The 26904-nt window shown below is 37.6% G+C and overlaps 1 protein-coding gene across 6 annotated transcripts in view; it reads left to right on the forward strand.

Annotated features, from left to right (window-relative positions):
• Window positions 1-26904, forward strand: part of VPS41 (VPS41 subunit of HOPS complex) — a 110239-nt gene that overhangs the window by 24445 nt on the left and 58890 nt on the right. The window contains exons 4-7 of one of the 6 annotated variants that reach the window (XM_041464245.1): window positions 770-847; window positions 13855-14010; window positions 14915-15025; window positions 21123-21197. In XM_041464245.1, coding sequence (XP_041320179.1) covers window positions 770-847; window positions 13855-14010; window positions 14915-15025; window positions 21123-21197 — 420 coding nt within the window. Of the gene's footprint in view, window positions 1-769; window positions 848-13854; window positions 14011-14200; window positions 14267-14914; window positions 15083-21122; window positions 21198-26904 lie in introns of those variants that run through there. The other 5 variants (XM_041464246.1, XM_041464248.1, XM_041464247.1 and 2 more) reach the window with 5 other exon arrangements.

Raw genomic sequence — 26904 nt, forward strand, 5'->3', positions numbered from 1 at the left:
GTAGTACTGAAATTCTATCTTTTCTCTTTAGGTGTAGTTCACATGGTTAAATTAACAGCAGATCTCTCAGAATCAATTTCCTTCTTGTTTGTATCAAAATAAGTTTGTGATAGTATGGATTTATGTTGAGATTTCTTTATTTTGCTACTATTTTTTAGAATGAAACTCCTGAGATTTCCAAGGCAGTGTATTTGTCTTGGGAGTATTCTATTTAGGAAAGTTACTAGGTGAAGGAAAACAAACCCAGGAGTTATCTGTGTGCTTAAATGCACTGTCATAGACCTTCCATAATTCAACCGTATTTTACCAGTGGCTTGCATTTGGCCTTTTGCTGTGTTTGAAGACTTTGTTTTTATTTTAATAATGAAGGAGAATTAAAAATAAAGCTCAAAGGAAACATTAGGATTGAAACAAAGCTGCAGAAAGGATCTAGGAACTGTTTCAGATCTCTGTTGGTTCTTGCTCTCACGCTGCATTTTTAATTTGCTGCCACAGTCCATCAGCTGGTGTATACAGACTGCAGACGCACCATTAGTTGTCAGTGGATGAGGGTCCTCATGACTCATTCTGACAGCTAACTTGCACTATCACAGTAATATGGGCTTGAAGCCCTCTTTTATTCTTTGGGAGCAGTTAAAATAACCTTTCTTTATAGAAAGTGGTGGGCTTTTTTCTTTTCCCCAGTGTTGCTAATCCTGGAGTTCATTTAGCATTGTAGTATTTCTTGTGGTATCTTTGTGTTTTTGTAATCAGTCTCTTTCTTTCACAGTTTTTGGCACTTGGAACACATTATGGCAAAGTTTATTTACTTGATGTCCAGGGGAACATCACACAGAAGTTTGATGTTGTAAGTACAATCTTTTTTAGAACCCATTTACAGGCATGTAAAACTGCTGCAACGTACCAGTTAACACTCTTGCTGTGTTAAGTCAGTTAACACTTTTGTTACACCTGCAACTACACTAATGCATTCCATAACATAAAAAACAGTGCATGGTCCTTGCAAAAAGAAATTATACTGCATGTCTTTGTGGTGAGCACATCTCAGTTTATATATAATAAACTTTTTCATGAAGCAGAAGAGGAAATACATATTTAGGATTGCAAGTAGCTATTAAAAATGAACCCAGAAGCTCGTTACTTCCATAAGGCATGAACCTGTTCATTAGCTGACTACTGTCAGTTATTAGTTTGTGCACTATCACCTTATCTGGTTGCCACAAGTAATTGAAAACTGATGACCTTGCTGGCTCAGTTTATCAATTACAAATATATAATGCTAATATTTTATGTAAATGTGTTGAAATTTGATTTATTAAGGGATTGCATTGATTGAAGGAAAAGAAGAAGCCTTTTTTCTTATTGTGCTTTGTGGTATCAGAGGAATAAAATGCTAAATTTAAATCTCTGTTCTAGAGTTTTAAATGTTCCTTTTTATTGTGGCTATTAGTTCATTAGTTTCAAATTCCCTGTCTTTCTTGGGGAATGGAAGGAAAAGAGCTACAATTTCTTTTCTCTTCAGGTCATCAAAAATTCTAGTATCCAAGCACTACTACTAAGTTTTTCATAGTAGTGTAAGCACTAGCCATCACAAAAACCATCACAAGATGTGGACATGTTTGCGAAGAGAATTTACATTCTAAAGCTGACACAGCTGCATGGAAGGGGTCAGGTGTTTGTTTATATTTTTTTAAAATCTAATTACGAATTGTGCAAGGGAGTAGAACACAAACTTAAGGCACAGCTCTTGAAGGAATTTTTAGATTTAATTTTAGTCAGATTGACAATGACCTTACTGGGGATTGATTAAAGTCAAACTAATTATGTGCTTCTATTTCTTTTAATTTTGTATGTTCATCAGCCCTGCAGCTGAGAATACTGACTGCATTTCAGAAGAGGAAAAGCTTTTGGTGTCTCCCTTGCAGTTATGATTACTTTACATGCATACTTATTGATAGAGTTTCTCTGAGAAGTAGGAGAAATTCTCTCTCTCTCTGAATAATTCAGGTCAGATTAAATGTACCTGAATTATTCTCTTCCATTGCTGCAGTAGAAGACAGAGTCAGAGACTCACTCAAATGAAGTGGAGATTTTGTATTGAGTCTGAACAGTCTTCTTCTGTCCACTACCAATGCCTTTTTCTCTCACACTGGTTCCAAGAGATTAAATCCTCCTTCTGTAAAGACTTAGGGAACTGGCTAGGTGTACAGCAGGGAGCAAGGGGACCTGTTACCTGCTAAAGTCCATAAAACAAAGTCCCTGCATTCTCTTTATACACACCCTCCCAAATTTGCTGGTTTTTTCTTTGTTTTTCTTTGCTAAAAAGTCCTACCAGTGCCTGCTGGGAGGGTGGTTTCTGATGAAGTTGGTGTTGGACTATAACGTTATTTTTTGCTCAGAGATGTTACGTTTCCAAACTTAGCCTGCCTCAGGATGATTTTTGTGCTGTGTCTCTTGTAAAGATGGCAATGATTTCTTTTAAAACTATTGTTAGAGTACAAACTGCTTTTTGAGCTGGAGAATAGGGAAAAGATATGTTTCTTGGATTCTATTCTTAATGTTTATATCTCTTTTTGTAATGTATGTACGTGTCTCCAGTGCAATAGATTATGTCATGGATCAGGTGGAAATGGTGCTTCTTTTTTCTTTTTTTTTCCTCTTTTTTCTAGTTTGAAGAATAATGATTTTTTCTAGCACCACATGTCTTTAAAAGAAAAGTTTTTCGAGGAACAACTAACTGTTGTAGAACAGAACAGGCTGCCTATGTGAGAAGAAAGCAGCTCTATGATGTACATGGCTGCTTAAGCTGAGAAGTTTTCTGAATTAATAATGTCAGCTGCTGAACCTATAGACAGTTTATTTTGAACTGGCTGCTGTACACCAAAATATTTTCCTTCTAACCTGAACTTCTCATGTTGAATTTTAGACTAGAGGCATCACTAGCAAACATTCAGTGGGGGTCTTCCTTCGGTTTTCTCCTACTTTTTCTTCTTCATCCCTCTTTATTGTCTCTCCTGGGGAATTTGTGTTAAAATACTGGCATGTTATAAATCCCACATAAAACCTAACCCTTTCTTGAAAAAAAAGGAAACTATTTCCTCAAGTCACACAGGGACAAAGCATTTCTTGTAAATGTGCTGGCAAAGACTCTTTTCACTAGTTGTGTTTTTTCTGGTTCTTTTTCTCTGATCCAAAAAGAGCAAATTCCTTCTCAGAACCTTTTCATTGGTGAAATGGCATGCACAGCTCTATCTTGCAGTTGTTAATAGTGGAAGTACCTGTTATTACTGGTTATTTGAAATTAATACTGTATCGAATTTTTTCTGAGTAAAATAGCAGTATTACCACTGAAATGTTTTAACTGTTTGCAGTAAACAGTGTACCTGAGGAGTGTCTTGTATGTATTTTTCTTTTTGAAAGGATCTATTCAGCAGATGTTTTCTGTCTTGTGGCATTGCAGAAATTAATAGGAAGGATAGCAATGTGATGTCCTTTGTGCAAAAGAAAACAGCTACATAATTCAAGGAACTGTACTTCATTTGAGTCTTTATTTTTCAGGGGTTTGTTTTGGTTTTGGGTTTTTTTTTTAAAGAAAATCTGAGATGAAAAAATTAATTCTTTTTCTATACATATGTTAAATGTGTAATTAGCAAAAACAAACCATACGTGGGAAGCTTTAAAAGCTACTAGATTCAAACACTGTTTGTATGTAAAATAAACCAGAATTATGCAAGAGGGGTTCTTTTTAAGGATTTTTAAAAAATTCATTTTAATGGCAAGTTCATATTAAATATACTTAGAAAATACCATTACTGCTCTCATAGTCCTCTTGATTTCTGTTTTTCTTTCCTAATTTCAGGAAGCCATGTTAAAAAAATATAAATGGACTTGGAAATTGAAGAAATAAGAATTTTGCTTTTATAATAAATCCTTTATTTTCCATAATGATTTGCATCTGCATTTGAGCCAAATTGTAAAAAATAAAACGGTACTCATATCAAAGGATTTGCAGCAAAATGAGGGAGAGAATTCACAGTGTGTTCCATTATCTCCAGAATGGCCAAGTTTTGAATGGCAGCACTACTTTTGAAGACCAAATGCATTTATCATTTTAATTTGAACTAAAAGCAGCTGTAAGAAACACTAAAATATAAAGCTTGGTGTCCCAGAAGTTCTGCTATTGTAACACACGTTTTTGTTTGTTGTTTAAAAAACCTATTAGGATTGAACTTCTTGATGTCCATAGCAGCAAATCAATGTGGTTATCCTGGATTACAAATACTGTAGTGTCTAATCTACTTTGACCCATAAATATTCAGAGAGGCTTCTGTGAAACTAACGTCAAAAACTAAAAATTATTTTCAGAATAAAGTCTTACTCTCATCCAGCTCTTCAAGTATCCAGTGCTGAATCCTATGCCAAGTGGATGACTAGTCTTTTTAGGCTTGCAGCTCCTCTTGTCAACAGCAGTGGAAATGTGTGCTTTGAAACTGTTGTAAGATATTTGTGGTTTGGGGGGAATTTGGCCTTTTGTGTTGCTTGGTATCTCAGCAGTTGTGCTTGTGCGCTTGTTATCCCTGTCTCCTCTTTGGCTAGGATTTCTGTAGCTCTTGCCAGGATGGCCTGTCTTTGACAATGTCAGCTGCCTAAGATTAACTGGTATGCATCCTCAATAGTGTATGTTTGACAAACTGGTATTCTTTTGTATTAGGGTTCAGTGCATTGAGTGAGATGAAATGTGTCAAATACACTGAAAATTATTACTAAAAGGCAACAAGAAGAGGGAAGAAAAGCCTGCTAATTCCACTGACAGATGATGATGTAGGACTGATTCACAGCACGTTAATTCCAAATGTCTCTCCATCTTTCTTTCCTTCTTAGACTGTCTACAATTTATTCATATAATTATTGCCTGAACTGACATCCTTTGGATTAAGGATTTGTAAATATGAAGAAAGCTGTACAAACATGTTTAGTTATGTAACAAATCAAAAAGCTTTCAAAGGGCAAGAAAACCTGTCCCCATTCTGGTCTTCTCATAAACATCAGACTTAAAGCAAAAGTGTTAAGAAGTCTTGGATGGTGCCAGTGATAGTATTTTAGAAGGGGAAAGACTGCCTATTTTATAAGTAACAAGGATTTAAATGTTTCATGCATTGAAGGTATTTCAGTAGCGATGCATGAGTCTAGAAAACAATGTAAATAGTGTTTTCAAGCTTCTCTTACAACAAAGAAATTAAAGTCCTTTTAGCATGCAACAGCTGTTGTGAGCTATTCAAGACTGCTGGAGTTTCAGAAGTAACCTCCTCACAGCATATCTTTTTACAATGTATTTCTTTCCTTGCCTTGTAAGGTTTTTTTTTTTGTGATTGTCTCACATTGTGTAGCACTAACTATTTAATTACCATTTTTTTTTATTGGAGTGATAATAATCCAAAACCACTATGTCATCTCTGCTACCTTGAAGGCTTGAAAGGGAGTTCCTTCTGTGGTGGTATTATTGCCTTTGGGTGTATTGAAGTTACAGCACTCACCAGTCTCTGGAGCAAGACCTTGCTTGAAGGTCAGTCTGTGGCCTATTGGTTTTGCTGATAACTGAGCAGGTTGCAAAGAAAACCAGAGGTTTCAGTAGACTTGTTGCCTCTTGACAAGAATTTAATTGTTAACAAGAAAAAAATATTTCTAACAAAGAAACAGCTGTTCTTAAGCACTAAGTGCTGCTGCTAGTAATGATACAAAACCTACTAACTGCTGTAGGAGATTAAGCAACGTCTTTCAATGGGGAAGGTAACTTAGCTTTTTAGTGCATAATGAAGTTGCTTTGGATGGAACTTTGCATGACAGTTTGAGACTAAGATGATATAAATGTCACTTACTTTGACAAGCTACTTAAAATTCCCTGTTTATTACCTTTAACTGCATCATTTTAGTTGTTAGTGTCAGACTATGTAGGAAAACTTAGAAAGTGAAGCAACAGAATTTAAAAATCTGGGTAGCTCTGTGTTAGGATTTGCATGGTGTTACTGTGCCTGTTAAATTTGAAGCTGAAATCCTGTTTTGTTTACAAAATCAAGTAGGCTATTTTAAGTGATAGTTCCAAAAACCAAAATAAAAATTATGGTTTTGATAGAATCGTCTGTGCAAGGGATAGGTTTCCTTCTCAACCCTGGGACCTCCCACCCAAATAGGTGTTGCATTTTTATGTCTTAAATGCTTTATGCCAACTGCTAAGTCTTTCAAATGGAAAAAATTGATACAAATGTCATCTTTTGGGATTTTTGTCTTGAGTGTCTATACCCAATTTAATAACACTTCTGCTTCTCTCTATCTTTCTTTTCATTATAACTGCAAAGGATTTGGAAATCCAAAGGTTTTTAGAGTAGTTGTGGCAATAATTCAGATGGCTTTTGCGTCTGGCTTTTTGGTATAAAGGCTTGGAAAGTATGTTCTATATGTTTATTGTGGTACTGTTCTTATTAGGTTGCCTGTAACCTTAAACAAAAATAGATAACTTTTTATTCATAACACTTGTGACATTAACTGTTTCCAGTGAGAACTGTGGAGCTATTGAAGATTCAGATCCATCTTTGGCAGGAGTCGTGGTGTACCTGTGGTATCTTGCGTAGACTGGCAGAAATTGTGGTGTCATGACCATTATTCCATAGATCTAGAAAAGTTTCTTGTCTGACAAAACTGAAATCAGAGAAAAAACAACCTGTTGTACATGTTTTGTACATCATCTTGGTACCTTTGTTTCTGACTTTCATTTGAAAGGAGTATTGCTTAAATTTTTAGTTAACCAAAAAGATCAAAGGAATATGGAAGGTATTTGTTATTAATAGAAATGTTGCTTGGAATATGGATGAAAGATGGGAGTTCTAAACAATTGTAGAATCACTTGTAATTAATTTTTTTATAGCTCAAAACTGAGGCAAGTGTCACCGTTTCAATTCAATTATTCTTTCAAGCTTGTATTTTCAATAAATATAGCTTAGTGTAGAATAATGTAAAAAGTTTAGCTGGAGGTATGAGTTCAGCTACAGAAAGTCTTGAATGGTACAGTCATTTATTTCTTGAATGTTGTTAACTCATACAAGTCAAATGTGTGCTTGTACTGCAGCAAACAGTAGCATGTATGATGTCGATCTATTTCATTTCAGTTGAAGTATAAAGCCTATGTACTTTATCTGCTGATTCTGGAATAGCAGTTATTTCTGCCTTCTGTTTTGAACTCTTGACTAGCAACTATGTTGTGCATGTCCCTTTTTTGAGAAGGATTACAGCCCCATCTTTAGACCAAATGGTCCTTCTACAACTTCATTGCCCTTCAAATGCACGTTGTTTTCCTCTTTTTTTTTAACATAGAAGCATTGGATGAAGTCTCCTTTTTTGTTCTCCAGTATCAATCACTTTACTTCAGACTGGCTATCCTGTTGTTTGTCAGTTGCATTTCATGACCAGCTCTAAATGTATTACATTTAAGGTAGCTTAGCAGCCCTTTTTAGTGTCACTGATTTCAGGAGAAATCTGTTTTGTCAGCTTTTAATGAGGTAAAGGGCTATAATTGCATACTGTTCTGTCACAAGCATCTAGACATAGGAAATAGGAATTCACTTTCTCTGTACTTGGTAGAGTGCTATCGTATTCTGCATGTTTCTTAAAAAAATCCTGAAGCATTGCGTAATCTAGGGTGAAGATATTTTAAAAGGGGAGAATGCTAAACATGAAGGACATTAAGGGCGTTAGTACTGTAGTATTTAATACAGCATTGTTGATCAGTGAAAGGGCAAAGTTTCCAATTTGTTTTCTTTTTTTCACCAGACCTTGTTGCCTCTTATTTCTATGGAAGATCAAACAGGGGACCTTACTGTAATTCTGCTAAGTGAATTTACATGTGTCACTTTCAAACGACTTGGAACAAAATTATTTGTTATATTATTAAGATACATCAAAATCATCAAAACAGTTGGGTTTTTTTCCTTTTAACTCTTTCACCATCGAGGTGTAGTAATATCTGCTGTTTGAATGTGTATCACATCTCAGGACTATTTAGAAAGTGGACCACTGTGCCAAATTGCTCTAGAGTTTTATTGGCAACAATGAAACAGCTAGTTTCAGGTAGCACTAATTAAGTGTTTCCATAGAAGACTGGTAACTCAGATGTGCATTTTCTAAAACCTAATAATACCTAAAAGCATTGGAAGGATTTGGAGAGGTTTGATTGTAAGAAGCTAGTGTATTGCTGATTCCTAGGGCTGTTTTCCTTTCAAATGGGGTATTATACCTGGATGGCATTTTTGTCCATAGGGAATGCAGGCACTTATGTGCATATATAGAATAATAGTAGTTTGCCTGTCAGAATTATTAAGAGTTCAGGCATTAATAAAATATTATTTACATTAGAAAATGTTTTCTTGGTTAGAAAGACTGAATTCTGGAGGACAGTGTTTTTTATACAAGTTGACATTAATGATACATCTACAGCCCTTTGTTTCCATTAACAATAAAAATACAGCACTGTTAAAAATAGATAATGACATAACAGGGGCATAATATGATGAGCAAAACATGAAGGCAAAACCAAGTTGTTTTTTTTCTATGGGGAAGATATTATTGATAATGAATTTAAAAATTCTAATAAAGATTCCTTTCTGAAGGTTGAGACTTACTTGTTTTAAAAGACATACCAGTGTGCATAGTACTTTATTGCACTTGTGATGGAATATTAAACATGTAGAGTCCAGATTTTACCAGTGTCTGGTCTTAATACCCTGAGAATGGCTGCTGATAAAAGTATCTACTGTCAAGTGGCCATCTCCACTGTGATGCTGTTGAAGAAGTTAGTTTCCCTCAGTGTCCTCTGGCACAGAGAAATAACAATATAAGAAATTGGTATGTTGTTGTTGGTAGGTTCACCACTGTAGTCCTAAACTGACTGCTAATTGAAGTCTAGTTGTTGAAGGTCTTGGCAGTTTTATGGATAGGAGATTTGAAATGTGAGCAGTGCAAAGATGGAGTGAATGAATCTGTTTGCTTTTTTTATCTACTTTAAATAAAGTTTATGATATGCAATCAAATGTACACTGGTATTGAAATAGAGCCTCTTTATATGTAAATGTATTGAGGAACTTGCACAGGATCAATTAATCTTCATATTTAGCCTTCTCTGTCGTATGTCACAATGAGGATATGGCATACGATATACTGTTTACAGTAAATTACAGTGCACTTCATAATACACAGTTTCTACTTGTGTGAGTATACTCTCTATCTCCCTCCATCTTTTTGGTTTGTATATGGTTTTAGGATCCTGACAAGAATCAGACACCCAACATTGACTGAGTATCTCTGGTGGACTTGTGAGACTTTGCCAGATGTTTATAATTGCAAATAAAGAAAGTTCCTGAGTTGGTGTGCAGAGAGAATACAATGCTTTCAGTAATCAAAAAATGTGTTTATTATTGCATGTAGCTCTGACTTATGCCAATCTGTATCAGTGTTGATAACTGAAAGTTTACATGGAAAATGACAGTGTAGGTGTAGGTGTTGGCTGAACTTGAGCATTGATAACCCAGTGTAATATTTAACTGTGCCAGGAATATGACTACTTATGTTGTTTTCAGCCAGGAAAGGGAATTAATTTCCTTATTGTTGGGAAGGCTGAAAGTTTGACAAGAAAGTCTCACAGATATGTATGCTTAGCAGAAAGATTTTTGAGTGTGGAAGCTGAGGAAGGAATAGAGATGGAAGCAAGTTTTGATATAGAAGAAAAGAATTGCTGAGCCAGTCTTACTGGATAACCAAGGAGGCAAGGGGTATGTCAGTTAGAAGGGGTTTTTATGACTTAGAGCAAAGGATAAACCCACCTCAAACAAGAAGATGTTTTTACCAAGCAGAAAGATAGCACAGGCAAACAAGTCAGCAGATGTTGCAAGTAGAAAAAAGGTCTCAGAATTTTCCACTGCAAGAAAACTGAAAAACAACTTCTAGCTTAAACTGTAATGTACTAACTTCTGGTGATTGGAGAATAGTAACATGAATATGGTAATTATAGTAGTTATGATAGGCTGTAGATAAAAGTTAAGTTATAGATTGGTTCTACTGTATTAAGATGCTCAGCAAAGAAAAGTAAATAATGCATTTGTAACCTAAACTAAGAGTCTCCAGGCCTGCCTGCAGCTGCAACTGACAGCTGTAGGCACAGCTCTGTCGCTCACGACCCTGGACTGCTGTAACGTCTTGGATGTAATAAACTGCATTTTGAAGAGCCACCTGGAGTCCCACATCTCTCATTACAGCTCTTACGCCTTATAATATTTCTGCATCTCTCTGATTCCATCAGTGGAGATCTTTTCACTGATTTCAGTAGCCACTGAGTTTGGATCATTGTCTGTAGCAGAGTGGTTGACAAGCTAAAATAATCGGAAAAAGTACTTACTGAAGTTTTCCATTTCAGGGGCTTACAAGAAAAAAAAGAGAACTGTGAAGAAAATAATGGCCTTGTGTGGAATGTGTGGAGAAACAGGGTTTCCAGGCTTCATGGGCTGACGTTCTCTATCTTGTGTTAGGTCAGAGAGTGGGATGAGCATTATGGCTGTTCGAAAACCTTCCTGGGAATGATGTTGGCACAACAGTGCATGAGCCCTGAGCAGAATAGTCAACATCCCCTTTGGTTCTTCAAAAGTTGTTTGGTGGAAGCACCAATAAAATAATCTCTAAAAAGGAAACCTCTCCTGACAAGAGCTTTCACTGTATGACCTATTTGGCTTTTTTCATTAGTCACGTTTGAAATGCATCTTATCAAGAAATGGAATAAAATCTCATACTTTCCACTTCAAGGATGGAATTCTACAAAATTCTGTTAAATACATTAATGACAGTGGTGGTGATATTCCATTAGAAACAAGCAGTGAAAGTGCCCCTTAAGTTATATCCTCAGCATTTTAGATATGTTTTGGGGACTGTTCTTCAAAGCCCATTTTAATAATGCAGTATCCTCTCTTGAAAGTTTATATTTAAAGATGAATTCTCACAAGTTCATTGTGTTTGGCAAACTATTCTGAAAATAAAGCAGTCACAGAAATTGGTGAGGTGAACCTCCACATTGCCGGGAATAGTCTTTCTCCCCAGGGAGTGTTGGATTTTCCAAGGAAGATACATCTATCACCAGCAGACTTTCCTCAGCCCTCCCCCCGTACTTCAGCCTTCTGCATGGCTGCATGGTTGGGAATATTGCTTCATATTCTCAGATGGCTTTAATACACACATAGCAACAAAGAAGTAGGGAAAGGCTTAGGACCTAACATTGTTCAAGAGCCCTACAGTTATACAGAGGATGGCAAAGAGGACCTGGGGGGAGAAGGAAATGGGAATAGTCTGCTTACTTTGGCACGGAGTTCCCAGGAGGATATCTCCTTACACAGCAGTGTTTTAATAGGAAAGAGATTTTTCTTTGGATCCATCAGGAATTAGCTAACAGTTCAATTCTGCTAGGAAGTAATCTAGGCTTTCAGTATAGATTTGGTTTTGGTAATAGCTTAATCAATACTAAACAAGCATTCTGATTATCTAGTAACTACTAGAGATTTAGGGAGATCCCTTGTTAATATTTTTTCCCCCTTGGATGTTTTTTTTTTTTTTTCTTAGTCCCTGCAGTTGACAAACAAGGTTAAGGGATTCACCAATGAGGAAAATATTGAAATCACTGCAGGCTTTTTGTTCTTTCTCACTGTCTTAGACTATACGAGAGACTTCTTGTCCTCATATTCCCTTAGTTTTAGACAAGGTTTTGAGATCTTTGTTTTTTGTAGCTAAGGTCTGCCTTCCTGCAGACAAGATAAAAGATAATGTTGTTATTGTTCTGTGTCCCAGACCTTGTCACTCCCCTGAGCCTTCCCCCCTCCCTTTTCTTCTAACCAACATAATCTCCCATTTTTCATTTGGAGAATGACAGATTCAAGAGTATTATAGGAAATGCAATGGAGCAAAAGTTCTCACCAGAATTTTGCTGCTAATATTGTTGAACTAAACCTCTTTTGGTGTGGATATTAGTAAATTTCAGCAAATGAAACTTGAGGTGTTGTGAATATAGAGTATGCTACTTTGTTGCAGGCAGTGGTGAACATCTTTTTCTTTAACTCCTACAGCTGTATTTTCAATTTAGACCTTTGTGTTATTGTGCTTTGTTTCTCAGCTATGTAAATACATAATATGTGTGTACTTCTATCTTTTTACGGCTAAATCATGGTACAGGATCAGAATTTGGGTTTCGAGTTGCTTTTGCCTATATTGTATCAAGGAAATTCTACAAATGCGAAATACATGTGAGTCCGTGTGACACTGCAGCATTTGGGGCAAGAAAAGTGCTTGGATTCAGTTTCTTTTTAAAGACAGTTCCTCAGTACAAGAGATCTCTGGGTATGAGTGTTTTGAAGTCAAAAGAGATGGGACACAGAACATGCAATACAGTTGTGCTTAGCTGTTCTTGAGGATTTGAGGTGCTTTTCAAAGCAAGTTCCTCATCCTACATAGAGCAAGGTTTGTATTTTGTGAGGATCTTAGCTTAGTCATGACAGTAACTGAGGTGGTTTTTGTTTGCAAATCAGTATTTACACTTGGATATGTCCACCATGGTGGAAATAACACAAACATGATAATGGTAGTCCATACTCCAGTAGGCTAACGTTTAAAACCATGGCTTGATTGATCATATTGCTGTACATTGGAGCTTTACATGCTTATGTGAATAGCATGCAGATGAAACATGAATAAATGAAAAGTAGGCACATTTAGGAGACAGGTTGTTTTTATTACAATGCAACTGTGTACATACAATTTGCCTTAGTATGGAGAACATAATCATTATGCAGGAGCTACATAATCATTATGCAGGTCCAGTCTGATATTCATGTAGCAGAAAAGACCCTTGGGTGTTTTTCTTCTTTCAGTATATATGTGTACGTGTATGCATGGTGTTGTGTACCTCTGAGTGAAACTACAAGAAGTTCTTTTAGAAATGGATGGTCAGAAACTAAATTAAGCCAAACAAGGGAAATGTATCTGAGAACTGTTTCTTGGTAATAAAAAAATAAAAAAAAAAAAAACCAAAACAAAACAACAAGGAGTTGCCCAAACGAAAGAGGGTTGGAAAAGAGAGAAAAGAAGGAAGGAAACTGGAAAAGCAGCGGGGAAAAGGCGAGGGAGAGAGAGGGAGAGGAGACAGAGAGGAAAAGAGGACGTTGCCTCCTGCGAGTCAGGGGGAAGTGCCTGTGTCCAGGCGGCGGGCGATGTGGGCGCTGCCTGCCCGTGCAGGGGCTGGCTCTTAACGAGCCTGCGCAGCTCTCGGAGAGGCGCAGCTTCACGGGCGCGGCTCCCGCGGCGACGGCGCCAGACGCGCGGAGTAGGCGCTCCGACCGGAGGGTCAGGACCCTGGACAGGGTCGGAGCGAGCATCGCAGTGGGCTGCTCGATAGGAGCAACCGGGTTGAACGCGAGTAGCTGAGGCAAGGATGCGCGGGAGAAGCGGCAGGGCGATGATCAGGGACACAGAGAGGCAGGACAGGAGCGAGGGCGAGCAAGAGCCAGCGAGGGCAGAAGAGCCAAAAGGCAGGCTGGGGTCAGGGCAAAGGAGGGAGCGAGCAAACCAGCAAGGGCACAGCAGCGGGCAGCAGCGAGCCCCTCAGCAGGCTGTAGCCAAAGGTAAAAAGCAAGTCTCAAAAGCCCCCAGCCAAAAGACAAGTCCCTAGAAAGACACAAAAAGTGTAAACCCAAAAGCCCCCCAAAGCAAAAAGCAGTCTCCAAAGCCCCCCACTGCTCGTGGTGCAGTTACTTTTTATGCTGTCTGGCTCCTTCTAAGGTCTGCCTGCTGGCAGGAGACCATTGGCCCAGTCCAACCTTCCGTGGCAGTCCATTGGTGGAGACCTTTCATCGACTGATTGGAGAAGCCTCTCTGGGGAGTTCAGTGTCTCCTACTGACTGTCTCATGGGAGGAGGTGAAGTCCCATGTTGCCAGGTGAGTCCTCCCAGAGACAAGGCTTCTTCAAGTTGCCTCCTGCATGTGGCAGATGTGCAACCTCTCCCCCTTGTGCCCTTACAATCAGTGTTGAGATAAATCAAAGCTAAATTGGTTCCTCACACACAGATAAATAATTATGTTTAAATTAATTTAGGAAAAGTTCATGAAAATTCTTTGAAAAGAGTGGATGAAAGCACTGATTAAGGGTGTTGTAGAAGTGATGGGAATCTCTTGAAGTAAAATGAGCTTTGCTGTAAGTATGATTGAGCACTGCTTTGCTTTTCACACTCCTAATGAGCATGTGGTTTGCCTGGAAACCATGGCTAAAAGGCATGAAGCCACAGACAACTATTAAAATGTTTAGATTCCTAGCTTGTAAATATTGCATTTTTCACAGAATTGGAGTGAAATCCAGTCTTACGTTTCATGTTCATCCACTTCAAATCCATTGGGATGCAGCATTTGTGAAAGAATCAATTATCCATTTGTTAGTCAGGGGAGCTTTACAAATTATACATTAGCAGATTGATTTCTCAGGTTCACCATTGGGGGACTGATTGTATAAGGTGGGTTGATGATGAGTGTCAGGGGAGAAGGAGTTGCCACAAAGAACACAATTAAAAGAAGCTTTCTGAGTGGCCATGAATTTACTCCTAATTGAAGAGCTGACTTAATCCATAGTAAGAGCATTTATTTCAAGCATTTTACATTAGGTAATTGATTATCACATGAGGTACATTTGCTGCTAGATATTTGATTTTCCTTTCCTTTAAATTTAGGATTTTGCAAAAGTCTGCATTTAGATCTTTATGTGCAAGGTGTCTGCTAGCTTTCTCTCCTGCTACCTAAACTTCTGTTTCATCCATTAAGGTAACTTTTTTTTTTTTTTTTTGTTCTATAGTGTCAGCTTGACACTATTGATTTTGAACAGTCAAACTTACTTATGTTGTCCAGAATTCCAAACATGTCTCCATCAGAAAGAAAACTGCAGCTAATGGAAATTCAGTTGAAGGTATTTCTTCCTTCTTTGCTGGTACTTCAAAAGTGTATGAAATTCTGAAGTTCCCAGGTAAATAATTTAAGTGTATTTCCATTCCTAACTAACAGGATCCAATGTATTGCCAAATTTGAATTATGTTGCTTGAGAAATTCACTGTGTATTATTATCACTTATACAGCACTGGAAGTATCATTCTCATCACAAAGTAGTTGTGTATTTTTACTTGATTGGGCTAATGCTAGGGGTCCTGATTAGGTAAAAAAATATTATCCAATGTAGTGCTAATAAAATAATAAATAGTAGTTTTTTCAACATTTCATATGCAGGTGCCTCTGGTTTTATGGCATGAGATTTAAGTTTGATCATCGCTATTATGTGTTCTAAATTTTAGATTCTTTTACATGTTACAGGTTTTTTCCAACACACATTTAAAATACCTTTACAACAGTCAGGTTACCAAACCCCAGTGTGTATCATGGTTCCAACTGTATTAAATAATTAGTCCTTCAAATTATGATGAGTTAGTGACTACTTTTGTCTTCTCTAACCTTGAGTGATTCTTCATCTTTTGTAGACATGTAAAGGTAGATCGTGCAGGAGGGGCATTTATTCCTTTACTGTAAAATCCAAAGCCTGTTTTCTTTGGTCAGACAAATAAACTCATCAGTGGGTTAGCTGGACAAAGCTTTAAAAAAAAGAAAGGGAAAGGCAGTTTTAACTTCATGCCTGAGTTTATAACATTTAATAAAAAAATGAAAAATAAAAGCAAGGTGGGAGGGGGTGACCCACAATATTATTTGCGTTCCTCCTTTCTATAATATCAAAATTATCCACAGGGTGTTGGATGTAACTAAATGCAATTAATTTTGATGCAATTTAATTTAATTAACGCAATTAAATTTGAAATAGTAAAGTAAATTTGAAATAGTAAGTAACTTTGCTGACTGGCACAGAAGTATATTTAAACAAATGACGGTTATGAAAAGAAGAATTTGAGCTGATTCTGGAAGAAACACTTTGGTTTAGATAATACATGTACCAATTTTATCTGTGGTTTTTTCTTTCTGATTTCCGGGATAGGTTGAGATCTTGATTCTCAAACAGCTTTCCAGTGGAACATAGTTCTGGAAATCATAAGCTTGACTGTTATTTAACTCTGAACAAGAAGAGTCTGGTATTAGTGTTCTTCCTGAAACTTTATTTTAAAATGCGTGTAATATTCAACCTGGACTATCATGATCTATCATCATTTTCTGAGCTTCACAGAAAGTTCTGACTTGTAATGTCAGTGAACAGGGTAATAGTCAATGTGCTAGTTTGAATTGAGTACAGAAAAAAATTTAGTCTGTGTTTGCTTTGCCTTGTGTATGTCGTTTCCTGTCGAAACTTAGCTGGAGGTTTGTGTAAATGAGCAGGTCTCTTTTAGTTGAATTTAGTTGTTTTCCCTGATTGTCATCTGTGAATGGTACAGCCAGAAAAGAAAAAATAATAGGAGAAAGAAAAGGTAATAGCAACTGATGGAGGTGTTGGGTGTGCAGAAGGCTTGTAACAAATTGCTACTTATAATATATATGCTGTTATGAAATACTGTATCATCGAATTTCTGTTTAGAAATAGAACAAGTCCGGAAATATTGTGTGCTATTTTGAATGTGGGAAAAATGCAAATACTCTGGAGTCACCCTTGTGTTCTACTGACAACATTTTATAATTCTAGAATCACAGCATGTTAAGTGGTTAGAATGCAAAGATTACATAGTCCTGATCTCCCCTGCCATGGGCAGGGACTCCTTCCCCTAGACAAAGTTGCTCAAGGAGTTATTCAGCCTAGCTTTGAAGAGTATCAGGGTTGGGATATCCATAACCTCTCTGGGCAACCTGTTCAGTGTCTCACCACACTCACAGTATATAATTTCTTCCTAATATCTAACCTAAATTTCTCCTTTTTCATTTGTACTCATTACTCCCTGTCTTATCATTGCAGTTCTTGATGAAGGGTCCCTCTCCAAACTTTCTTGTAGGTCCCTTTCAGGTACTGGAAGTTGGCCATGAGGTCTCCATGCAACTTTCTTTTCTCCAGGCTGAGCAGCCTCAGCTTTCTCAGCCTGTCTTCATAAAGGAGGTACTTCAGTCCTCTTACAAACTTCATGACCCTCCTCTGGACTTGCTCCAACATTTTCATGTCCTCCTGATGTTGGAGACACCAGAACTGAATGCAGCACTCCAGCTGGGATCTTGCATGAGCAAAGTAGAGGGACAGAATCACCTCCTTTGACCTGCTGGCCACATTTCTTGTGATGCAATCCAGAACTTGATTGGCTTTCTGAGCTATGAGCACACACAGCTGGCTCGTGTGGAGTTTTTTATCACCTCTCACCCACAAGTCTTTCTCAGCAGGACTGCTCTCAATCACTTCTCTGCCCACCCCATTGGTATGTCTGGGATTGCAGTGACCCAGGTGTAGTGTTTGCAATGAAGAAAGATGTGGACTCCGTGAAATGGCCAAAGAATCCAAATTTATTGTGAAGTATAACTGCTTATGTACTTATTCTAGGAAGACTAGTAATGTTTTACTACCAGGATTGGGTTAATCATCACATAAACAAACTTATGCATTTTACAATATCTCTTGCATTTTACATCTCTTGCTTGTACAGTTTGATGTAATTTTCTTTTTCTGGTACGTCCATCTGATTTAATCTTCTTGCAATCTTGATTTAATCCTCAAAGTTCTGTTTGCTATTGTCAAGGCATCTTGTTGTCAAATCTCTTATGCTAACCAGGTCCAAAGTCCATAATCTGTCTTGTGTGTCCCAATAGTGTAGGACCTTTGCTTTGCACTTTGCTTTGTTGAACTTCATGAGGTTTGCTTCAGCCCATGTCTGTCAAGGTCCCTCTGGATGCCATTATCCCTTCCCTCCATCATGTCAACTGCACCACACAGACTGATGTCATCAGTGAACTTGCTGAGGGTGCACTTGGTCCCACTGTCCTTGTCACAAACAAGGATGTTGAACAGTATTGGTCCCAGTATGGACCCCTGAGGGACACCAATTACTGGTCTCCATGTGGACAATGAGCCATTAACCCAGACTGTGTGTGTGGCTGTCCAGCCAGTTCAGTATCCACCGAGTGGTCCATCCATCAAATCCCTGTCTCTCCCATGTGGAGACAAGAATGTCATGCAGGAGTATGAAACACTTCGCATTTAGTCCAGGTAGACAATATCACTTGCTCTGCCCCTGTCCACTAACACTGTAGCCCTGTCATAGAAGGTCACCAAATTTGTTAGGCATGATTTTCTCCTTGTAAAACCATTTTGGCTGTTACCAGTCATCTCTTTGTTGGCCAGGTACCTTAGCATGGTTTCCCGTAGACTCTGCTGTGTGACCTTGCCTAGCACAGAGCTGAAATTGACTGGTCAGTAGCTCCCCGTATACTTTTCCCTTTTTGAAAATGAGGATTATATTTCACTTTTTCCAGTCATCAAGGACTTCACCTAACACAATTTTTCAAAAATTATGGATAGTGTCTCAGCAACTTCATCTGCCAGCTCCCTCAGGACCCTCAGATGAACCTCGTTGGATTCCATGGACTTGTGCACGTTCAGGTTCCTTAGATGGTCTCAAACCTGATCCTCTCCTACAGGGGGCTCAGGATCTTCATCCTCACAGTCCCTGCGTCTGCCTTTCTTGACTTGGGTGGCGTGGCTGAAGCACTTGCCAGTGAAGACAGAGGCACAGAAGTCATTGAGAACCCCAGCCTCCTCTTCATCCAGGGTAGCCAGGTCTCCTATTTTCTTCCTACATCTTTTGTATCCCTAGTCTTTCTTTTGCTTGCCACATACCTGTAGAAGCCCTTCCTGTTATACTTGGTATCCTGCAGGAGAGGTTTTGCCTTGCTGAGCACTTGTTAGTTGCTTGAGTACAATGACACATTTAATTTCCAAAGTATTGCCATATGGCTTTCAATCCACATCACAACAGATAAATTCCATCATCCTGATCCTCGTTTTCAACGTTTATGTAAAGATGGCTTATGTAGTCCACTTTGCCTATTTTCTACACTTTATTTTTTCAGAATCAAACTTTATCAAAGCCATTTGACAGGAAAATAGGAATAGTGTGGACTGTAGGATTGAGCCGTCAGCTCCTCTGGTGTGTCTTGGTTTGTGTCATTTTGTCTTGGTTTTTGTTGCAGTAGTGTCTCCAACAAGGCCCATCGCACTGGAGTGCTGCCAGATCTGCTGTTGCTGGGATGTCTGCTGGTGGATGTAGGTGCTGGAGTGATGAGAAGAACATGACCAGTTGAACACTGTACTTTAGTTATGACCCTGTGCCAAGACAGTACTACTGAAGACAGACATTTTGTCTTTGCAATTGCAAAATAACAAATGAAGAGAAGAAACTTAGTGAGAAAGTTGTGGCAATGGCAACTTAGATGCAGCCCAGAACAAAAAAAACCCATGTCACTTCAGTGATAAACTCAGTTAAACTTTCTGTGCTTGTGCTTTCAGAAGGCCAGAGGTGTTCCTGGTAGTAGAGGGAATGATGCAGACATGCTAGCTTTTTCCCTCCCTAGAGAGAGGCATGCTAGCTTTTTTGCCCATCCCTAGAGAGAGGCAGTCTTCTCTTGCACTTTGATGAGCAAAACAGAAATTTAGAAAAGCATTTTTCAAGGCAAGGCAGGAATAAAAGTTTATGAAGATTTATGCTGTTTATGAAGATTCTAGAAAGTCAGACTGACAACTGATACATCTTGCCTTACTCAGCATCCTCCAGTCTTGGAATTAGCCAGTTGTGTGTGTAATATCTGAGAATAGAGCTTTTACAAGGATGTTGCCACAACATGAGGTTGATGGGCTTGATCTGTACTCCTCTGCTGATACAGGAACACAGCTGTGGAATGTGCACCAGCTGCCTGCACTGCTAGTCATGCACTGGTGTCTGATCTTGAAATGTAGCAACTCAGCATAACAAGTCTGTCGCAAACAAAAATACTTCTGGAGCACATAAGTCAAGGAAAATTGGTTTAAATTCCCAGTGAACTTCTTTGCAACACACCGTGGGAAGACCACTTTGTGTTAGGCAGCAATTGCAGTATTTCCAGGTGCCATTTCATGGTGAGACCAAGAATTACATATTCTGCACACAAGAAAGCAGGAAAGCAAAGGGGCAGTGTAATTTTCCCAACTCATCAGACAACTATGGCAGTGCAGTGTTCAGTTGTTGAATCAACCTTGATTATAAAAAAGCTTCTAGAAAATATTATTTGGGCATATGCTATTTTCAAAGTGGATGAGAGGAAAGCTTCCTTTCTCTGATTTGGAATTTGTTGTGTGTGTGAAAGATTATGGGGGGAAAAGGGTGTGAAAACATCTCGGTTTATCTGCTGTAGAATAGCCCATGTGGACAGTGTGTTTTTATGTACTTATTATGTACATTTAATACAATTCCAACTGCCATAGCATATATAAGGACCTGTGATACTTCATACACAGTTGTGTAGCATTTAATGTGGTCCTACAACTCCAGTGCTCTTCCAGTGACACTTTATTTTTACACAAACATATGATGGATTTCTTTTATCATGCTCAAAACCACAGGAGTGGTCTAAGTTGTGGTTCAATCCATTCAATTCAAACTTGTGGTTCAATCCATTCAATATTTTATGAGAATAAGAAAAGTGGTTCTTAAAAGTGTGAGAGACTTACTGTGTGAAGATCCTTCAGTGATTATTGTAATGATGAGCTATTTGTTATAGAGGGTGAAATCAGAATCACGGTACATAAGAAGTTTCTTGGTACATGAATATAATTGAATTGGTTTTTGTATGCAAGAAGATACGCATCAGAGTATCCAAATGATGTTATGAGTAAGTCCTCCATACCTCAGGGATGAGTAGCTGTTTAAGCTAAGTAAACAGTAGCAGATACTGTCTAACCCTGTAGGTTAGAACCAAAAGTATATTTGGATAGGGAAGGGAAGATTTATTAAATCAGGATGGTTTTCAGGCTTTTCTCTGTATTTGTCTGAGAACAAGTAAACCTATGTTGCAATTCAATACCTTCAATACCTTAAAAGTATTTTTTCCTTGTTTTCGTTCTCTAGAGCCCAGTGAAGATAAATCAGATCAGCCTGGATGAAAGTGGAGAACACATGGGTGTTTGCTCAGAAGATGGGAAGGTACAACAAATCTCTTTATATATTTGCTGAGGCAGCAGGTAGTCCTAGTATTATACTAGAATAATTGTGATAACCTGTGGAGTTGATTCCTGCATTGAGCACCACTACTTTGACCATACATTTTGAGAACTGAACCCACATTTGAATACTCAAAATTAAAGTCAAATATATTTTGCACAAATATGCTGTAGGAAAAGTAATTACAAGAATGTCAATAATGTAACTTCTATTAAGCTGATTAACAGCTGTGACAGGAGGACATGTCAACTTCATCATTACTGCTGTGCCAGTTATACTTCAGTGACTACTCTGCTGTTCCTGCAAGACAGTAGTTTAATGCCTTTCTGCTATAAATCAACAAAATTGGATTTTGTGGACATGATTTCTGTGCGCTGGTGCTTTTCATTTTCACACACTTTATGAATGTTTCTCTTGAATTACAGAATCTTTTGATAAACAATCATAGTTTATCAGAAGAGCAAAGTGTCTTACAACAGCCACATTAAATAAATGTAAAGTCAATATATGTACAGTTTCCTAAAAAACCTACTTCATTGGCTGAGGACATATATCATTTGTGTAGTGTATAAGTAGCAATTATCAGTGCTTCGCTGGAATGTTGAGCTGTAACATTTAGTGGTTTTGGTGATTGATTTTCCAGTTGTAAGAATGTCTTCTTGTTTTTTCAGTGGATGACAGTATTTTCTAATGTTGGTTTGCAATGATAAAATTCTAATGCACAGAGTGTATTTAAGCTTCTTTTTTAATACACTGCCCATATACCAATGCAGTGTATTAAAATAATTTCCCAATATCCAGCTTACTTCTCAGGAGAACATTCCTTACACAGTAGACTTCGGGGAGGAAGAGTGTTGGTAATCCTAATGTTGCATTCAGTTGAAGTTCTTTAAATTAAAATACAGCTGGAATTTGCAATAGGAAAAATGGGGAAACAACCTCTTTAGACTGTATGCATTTGGGTTTTTTCCTTCCAAACAGAGTTTTTTGTCCCTCAACAGGCAGGCAGCCAGTTGGTGTATCCAGGCCTTTTATTTCTGAGATATATCTTGATGTCAGTATCTTGGCACAGTAATTAGGATACTAGTACCTATCAAAGCAGTTAGAGAATTTTACATCTCATGTGAAACACCACAAGAGTATCCTATTTGTCTAAGCAAGATAAGGCAAGGGTCAGTAATTGTGCAAGCTAATAAAAATGTTGAGCTAGCATTGTTGGTTTAGGTTTTCCTATGGTGTTGGGGAGCAAGCACTTACTGTAAGGGCTCCTCAGATGTGACTGTGGATGACTGTCAGTAATCCACTATGCTGCGGTGAGACTGCAAGCCATACACATTTTTTTTCGTATACTAAGCTAATATTAAATATACTTATTTAATTTCAGAAATACTGAAAACCCCATAATCACTACTCTGGTGTGGTTCTATTTGAAAGGACTTAGATACTTTAAATGGTTACTCTGTCTTCATTTATTGAAATAGCAGTTGTGGATCCAGTGTATGACATTACATACTATACAAGGCAGTCTAAAATACAGTCCCACAGCCACAGGGAAGGAGTATCACAGGTACAATATTCAGTATATTTGCATTCATAGAGTCCAATTGATGCTTCACCATGTTCTACACTTGTGAAAAACTCATCTGGAGATTTAAAAGATCTGGGTATTTTAGAAATCAGATTTTCCACATGATCCAGAAAGGCTCATGACGGTGAAATAATCCACCCCTAAAATTTATTAAAATAGTTTTATGTTGTGCTACTGTATAAGAAAATGGCAGATTCTTGGCCAGATAATGTAGCACTTACAGATTCTGGTCGTAACAAAAGTGTAAGTTTCATTCCTTACAGCTCTTACCTTACTGCAGTGGGAGTGTTGATATTGTAAGCAGTTAAAATACTTGTGCAAGTAGTTACAAAGTTTTTATTAACTTGATTAAGTATGTAAAAGTGGTGAAATCCTTTTTTTAAAAAAATAAGGGGAGAGGGGGGAAAAACAGTGAAGCAGTACAGTAAAACACTTTAGGTTTTTTTAATCAGTTTTAAACAAAAAAGCAGATGTAATGAAGAGACCTGGGAATTTTGAGTTAGCTGCAAGTATATTCTACCAATTAATGAAGATATGTTCTCTTTTGCTATAAGCAGAGCACATTTTCATGTATCAAAGTGGATCCAATATGATAGAGATGGAAACGATTTATTTTCTTCAGGAAGGCCTTATGATGAGAACCTCCACCTCCTCGTATCTGTTCTGCTGGCCTTTTATATTTACATATTTTATTTTACTACTTTTTTGTTTTCTGTCTCTCAAACTGGATTTGATCTAGTTGTACAGACTGGGGGGAGAGCACAGAAGCACAGTACAATTTTCTAAATCCTCTTCTTGACAGTCAGTGTCCACACCCAGTGTCAAAATCTGTTGCATGTATGTCATACATGTCTAACAAATTCTTTAGGAGCCACTTGCAGCTTTTCTGTACTATGCATTTGATTCTTTGAAAACCTTCCTTTCTAATGAAGTCAGCTGCAGCTGATCACCACTGGCATGTTAAGGGGCAGAAATCATAACCAGCACCAGCCCTCTAGTCTAGCTGCTGGATGTTAAAGTGTTAGGGTATAAGAGAATTTTGGTGCTCAGATAAATACAACAGGAAGCAGGCTGGCATCCTCAGAATTTTGGAGATTTATAGATTAGTTTTTTGTGTTAGTTTTGTATGTAGTTAATTGTATACTATCATGAAAAACCTGGATATGACTCCTGATTTTGCTAAAGCTTCCATGTCATTACATAAGAAGAGTGTAATTGGCACTCTTATTCTGGCTTGTAACTTTTTTATATGAAGAAATATAAATTATATTGAAAACCCATGTGCTTGCGTGTTTTAGTGTCATCTCTAATGCCTGTAATAACATTGATGTTAAGAATATCCATTAATTACATTGGTATTACATTAATAATTTTTCAAGAAATGTGACTTGTTTTCCTGCCTTTTGGTCACTGAAGGTTCCTTACTTTTTCCATATGTGGAAGCAAAGAAGCAGCTAAGTCCAGATGCACTGGAGTGGTGGGTTCTGGATATTTAAAATCAGACAGGACTAGCAAAATGTAGTGGAATCGTAAAATCCTTTTTCCAGCTGCCTAAGAGCGTCCTGAACAGAGTGGGCATGGAAAGTAAAAATAGATAAATCCAATATAGGTTTGTAATAGCAGAAGAATCACTTTCTTTCTGAAGAATATGAGACATTAAGAAGTAATAAACTGTTAGATGATGTCCCTAGAGTAAACATGATAACATCTATTTTTTGCAGAATTGTTTTTTCCTCTTAGCTCACTCCATGTTGTTATAATACTCCAAAAGAAATATCATATTGCCGTATTCAGTGATATATTAGGAAAACGTTGAAGGCACTGTCGCTAATTTTTATTAATTACTTTTAATTTGAGAGGGCTGTTTTGTAATATTTGAGGATTCTGCTTTCACGGAATTTGCAGTGTTAAGTTTTAACCATGTATTTTCTTTTTTTTTTCTCCTTTCTTTTTTCTGTCTTATTTTGTCTTTCCTCTATTTTTTACTTTGTGTAGGCTATTGTACTGAATATGATGTGCCAGCTGATGAAAACAAAAACCCAGAAAGCAAAATCCTCTAGACATCAGCCCAAAGGTTTTCTAGGCTTACAGCCAGGTCCAATTCAAATACAGCCCTTTAGCTGGCTTACATAATCACAGCTTTGTGATACGTCTCACAGTCTCCAAATATTGATTTTTCTAATCCATTGGAGCAGTAGCTCAGCCCTACACAGTGCATGCCAAAGTATTTTTAAAGTGTGTTGTTAGAGGCAGTATATTTGCTAATGAGTAATGGACTGAGCTGATAATGCTTAGGAGATGTATCCAGGAGACAAGCTTGAAAGGAAAATGAGGTGGTTGGAGATGCTTTTAACTTCACTGAGACTGCTGAACTTTGAGCCACTCTAAGGATGTCCTAGTTCCTTGTAGATGGCTTAGTTCCTCTTGTAGTTTCCATTAAGTTTAATATTTTTACTTTGTCTTCTTGACTGTCTGCAGGAATTTTGGGTGTTCTTGGGCTCTGAATTGATCTTTTTAGAGCAATTAAGCCTCACTTTTTGTGGCCCATTACTGATATTTACTGACTTTATTCTTCAGGTCTTTCTCTAAAGGGATTTATATTTTCTTGTTACTATTATTTTTTAAATTTTTCCCCCTGAAGGAATCATGATGGGAAGAAGGAAATAAAGTTAAAAGAACTTTTAGAACTTTTGAGTCCAATGCTGAACATGCAGAGCAGAGTTACTGAAGGGATTACATTTTCCAGAAAATTTTCTGGAAAATAATGAGAGCCTATCTGAGAGCATTCTTAAGTAGATTTGCTGTCAGATGCATTTCTTCACTGATCACTGCATGGGATGCTCTTTTTTTCTCCCTTTCTCCAGTGCTGTTCATCCCTCCTTGGATGAGTTTATTTCAACAACTTCTGACAGTGGGTGGAAACCTTTTAAAAACATAATGAAAAAGCAAACCATTTATTATTCGTTCTGGAAAACATAGTTAGTAAGTCAGTTACTAATCCCTGGCCATAAGTGTTCAGCCCCATTTTATTCCTAAATTCTGCAGGAACTAGGCGGTCAACTGTCTCATCTGACAGTAAAGAAAAGGAATATTGTTTATTGAATGGGGAGACATGAGTCCAAAAGAGGGCTGTACTTAAAATAATCGGGAGGTACCTTATTCTGTAGTCATATAATGTAATAATATTTCATTAACACTTGATATCTCTGTACCTGTTCTAAACTAAAGGCAAGGAAACATTTTAAAAATCTGTTAATTCTCTTGACAGTAGAAGCTTTTTTTTAATTCAATGTTGACGCTTCTACAGATGGATTGATTCTGATAGATATGATTGCCTATAGTTGTAACTCCTCTGCTGACTCTTAAATGTACTGATACCTTGGTATAAATGAGAATGGAGGAGTCTTCAGAGAAAGAATTTCCAATGATCATGGAATAAAACAAAGTAGCATTGTATGCACTGGGGAGGAGGAGAGAATGCCTAGAAATATATGGAGCTTGGATTTCAGGTTGGTTTTGCTTTATTGTCACAAGTTTTTTTTCTTATGTAAACCCTGTATTGCTTGGAGGCAAAAAAAATCCTAGTATTCTTTCTCAGAAAGGAAGAATTCTAAATTTATTTTCTCTTGAATGTTGTTCTATTGCTCTTACCATAGTTAGGTTGCTATCTCTTAAACAGATTTCATCAGCCTAAAGCAAAAGGAACTTATTGTTTTTACTGTGATTGTAACAAAAAAAAAAGGAGGAAAAATATTCATAAAAGTACTTCCCTACTGCTGCAAATATTAGAGAAGACACTGTAGAAGACCAAGCCATATTAGTTTGTCACGCTGCTCTTCTAAGTTCTTCTAAGCCTTCTGCTGTTTACATTTTTGTAATGGAGTTTCTCACGCACTTTTTAATGTAAATGATGATTGTTTTACATTCCTTCCTAGAGGAGGAGAAAATTGATGGACTGTTGGTTTGACCAGTGTCATTGGAGAGGTGGCAATTTCATCCTCCAATCCAGGGTCACTTTTGGAATTCTGTCGAGGTCAAGAAAAAAAACTACCTTCTTTTTACCTGGGAGGTTTCAGCATCGTTCATTTCATGTCCTATTGT

Source organism: Pyrgilauda ruficollis, unplaced genomic scaffold (assembly GCF_017590135.1).
Source record: "Pyrgilauda ruficollis isolate IOZ18807 unplaced genomic scaffold, ASM1759013v1 scaffold176, whole genome shotgun sequence".
Classification (NCBI taxonomy): domain Eukaryota; kingdom Metazoa; phylum Chordata; class Aves; order Passeriformes; family Passeridae; genus Pyrgilauda; species Pyrgilauda ruficollis.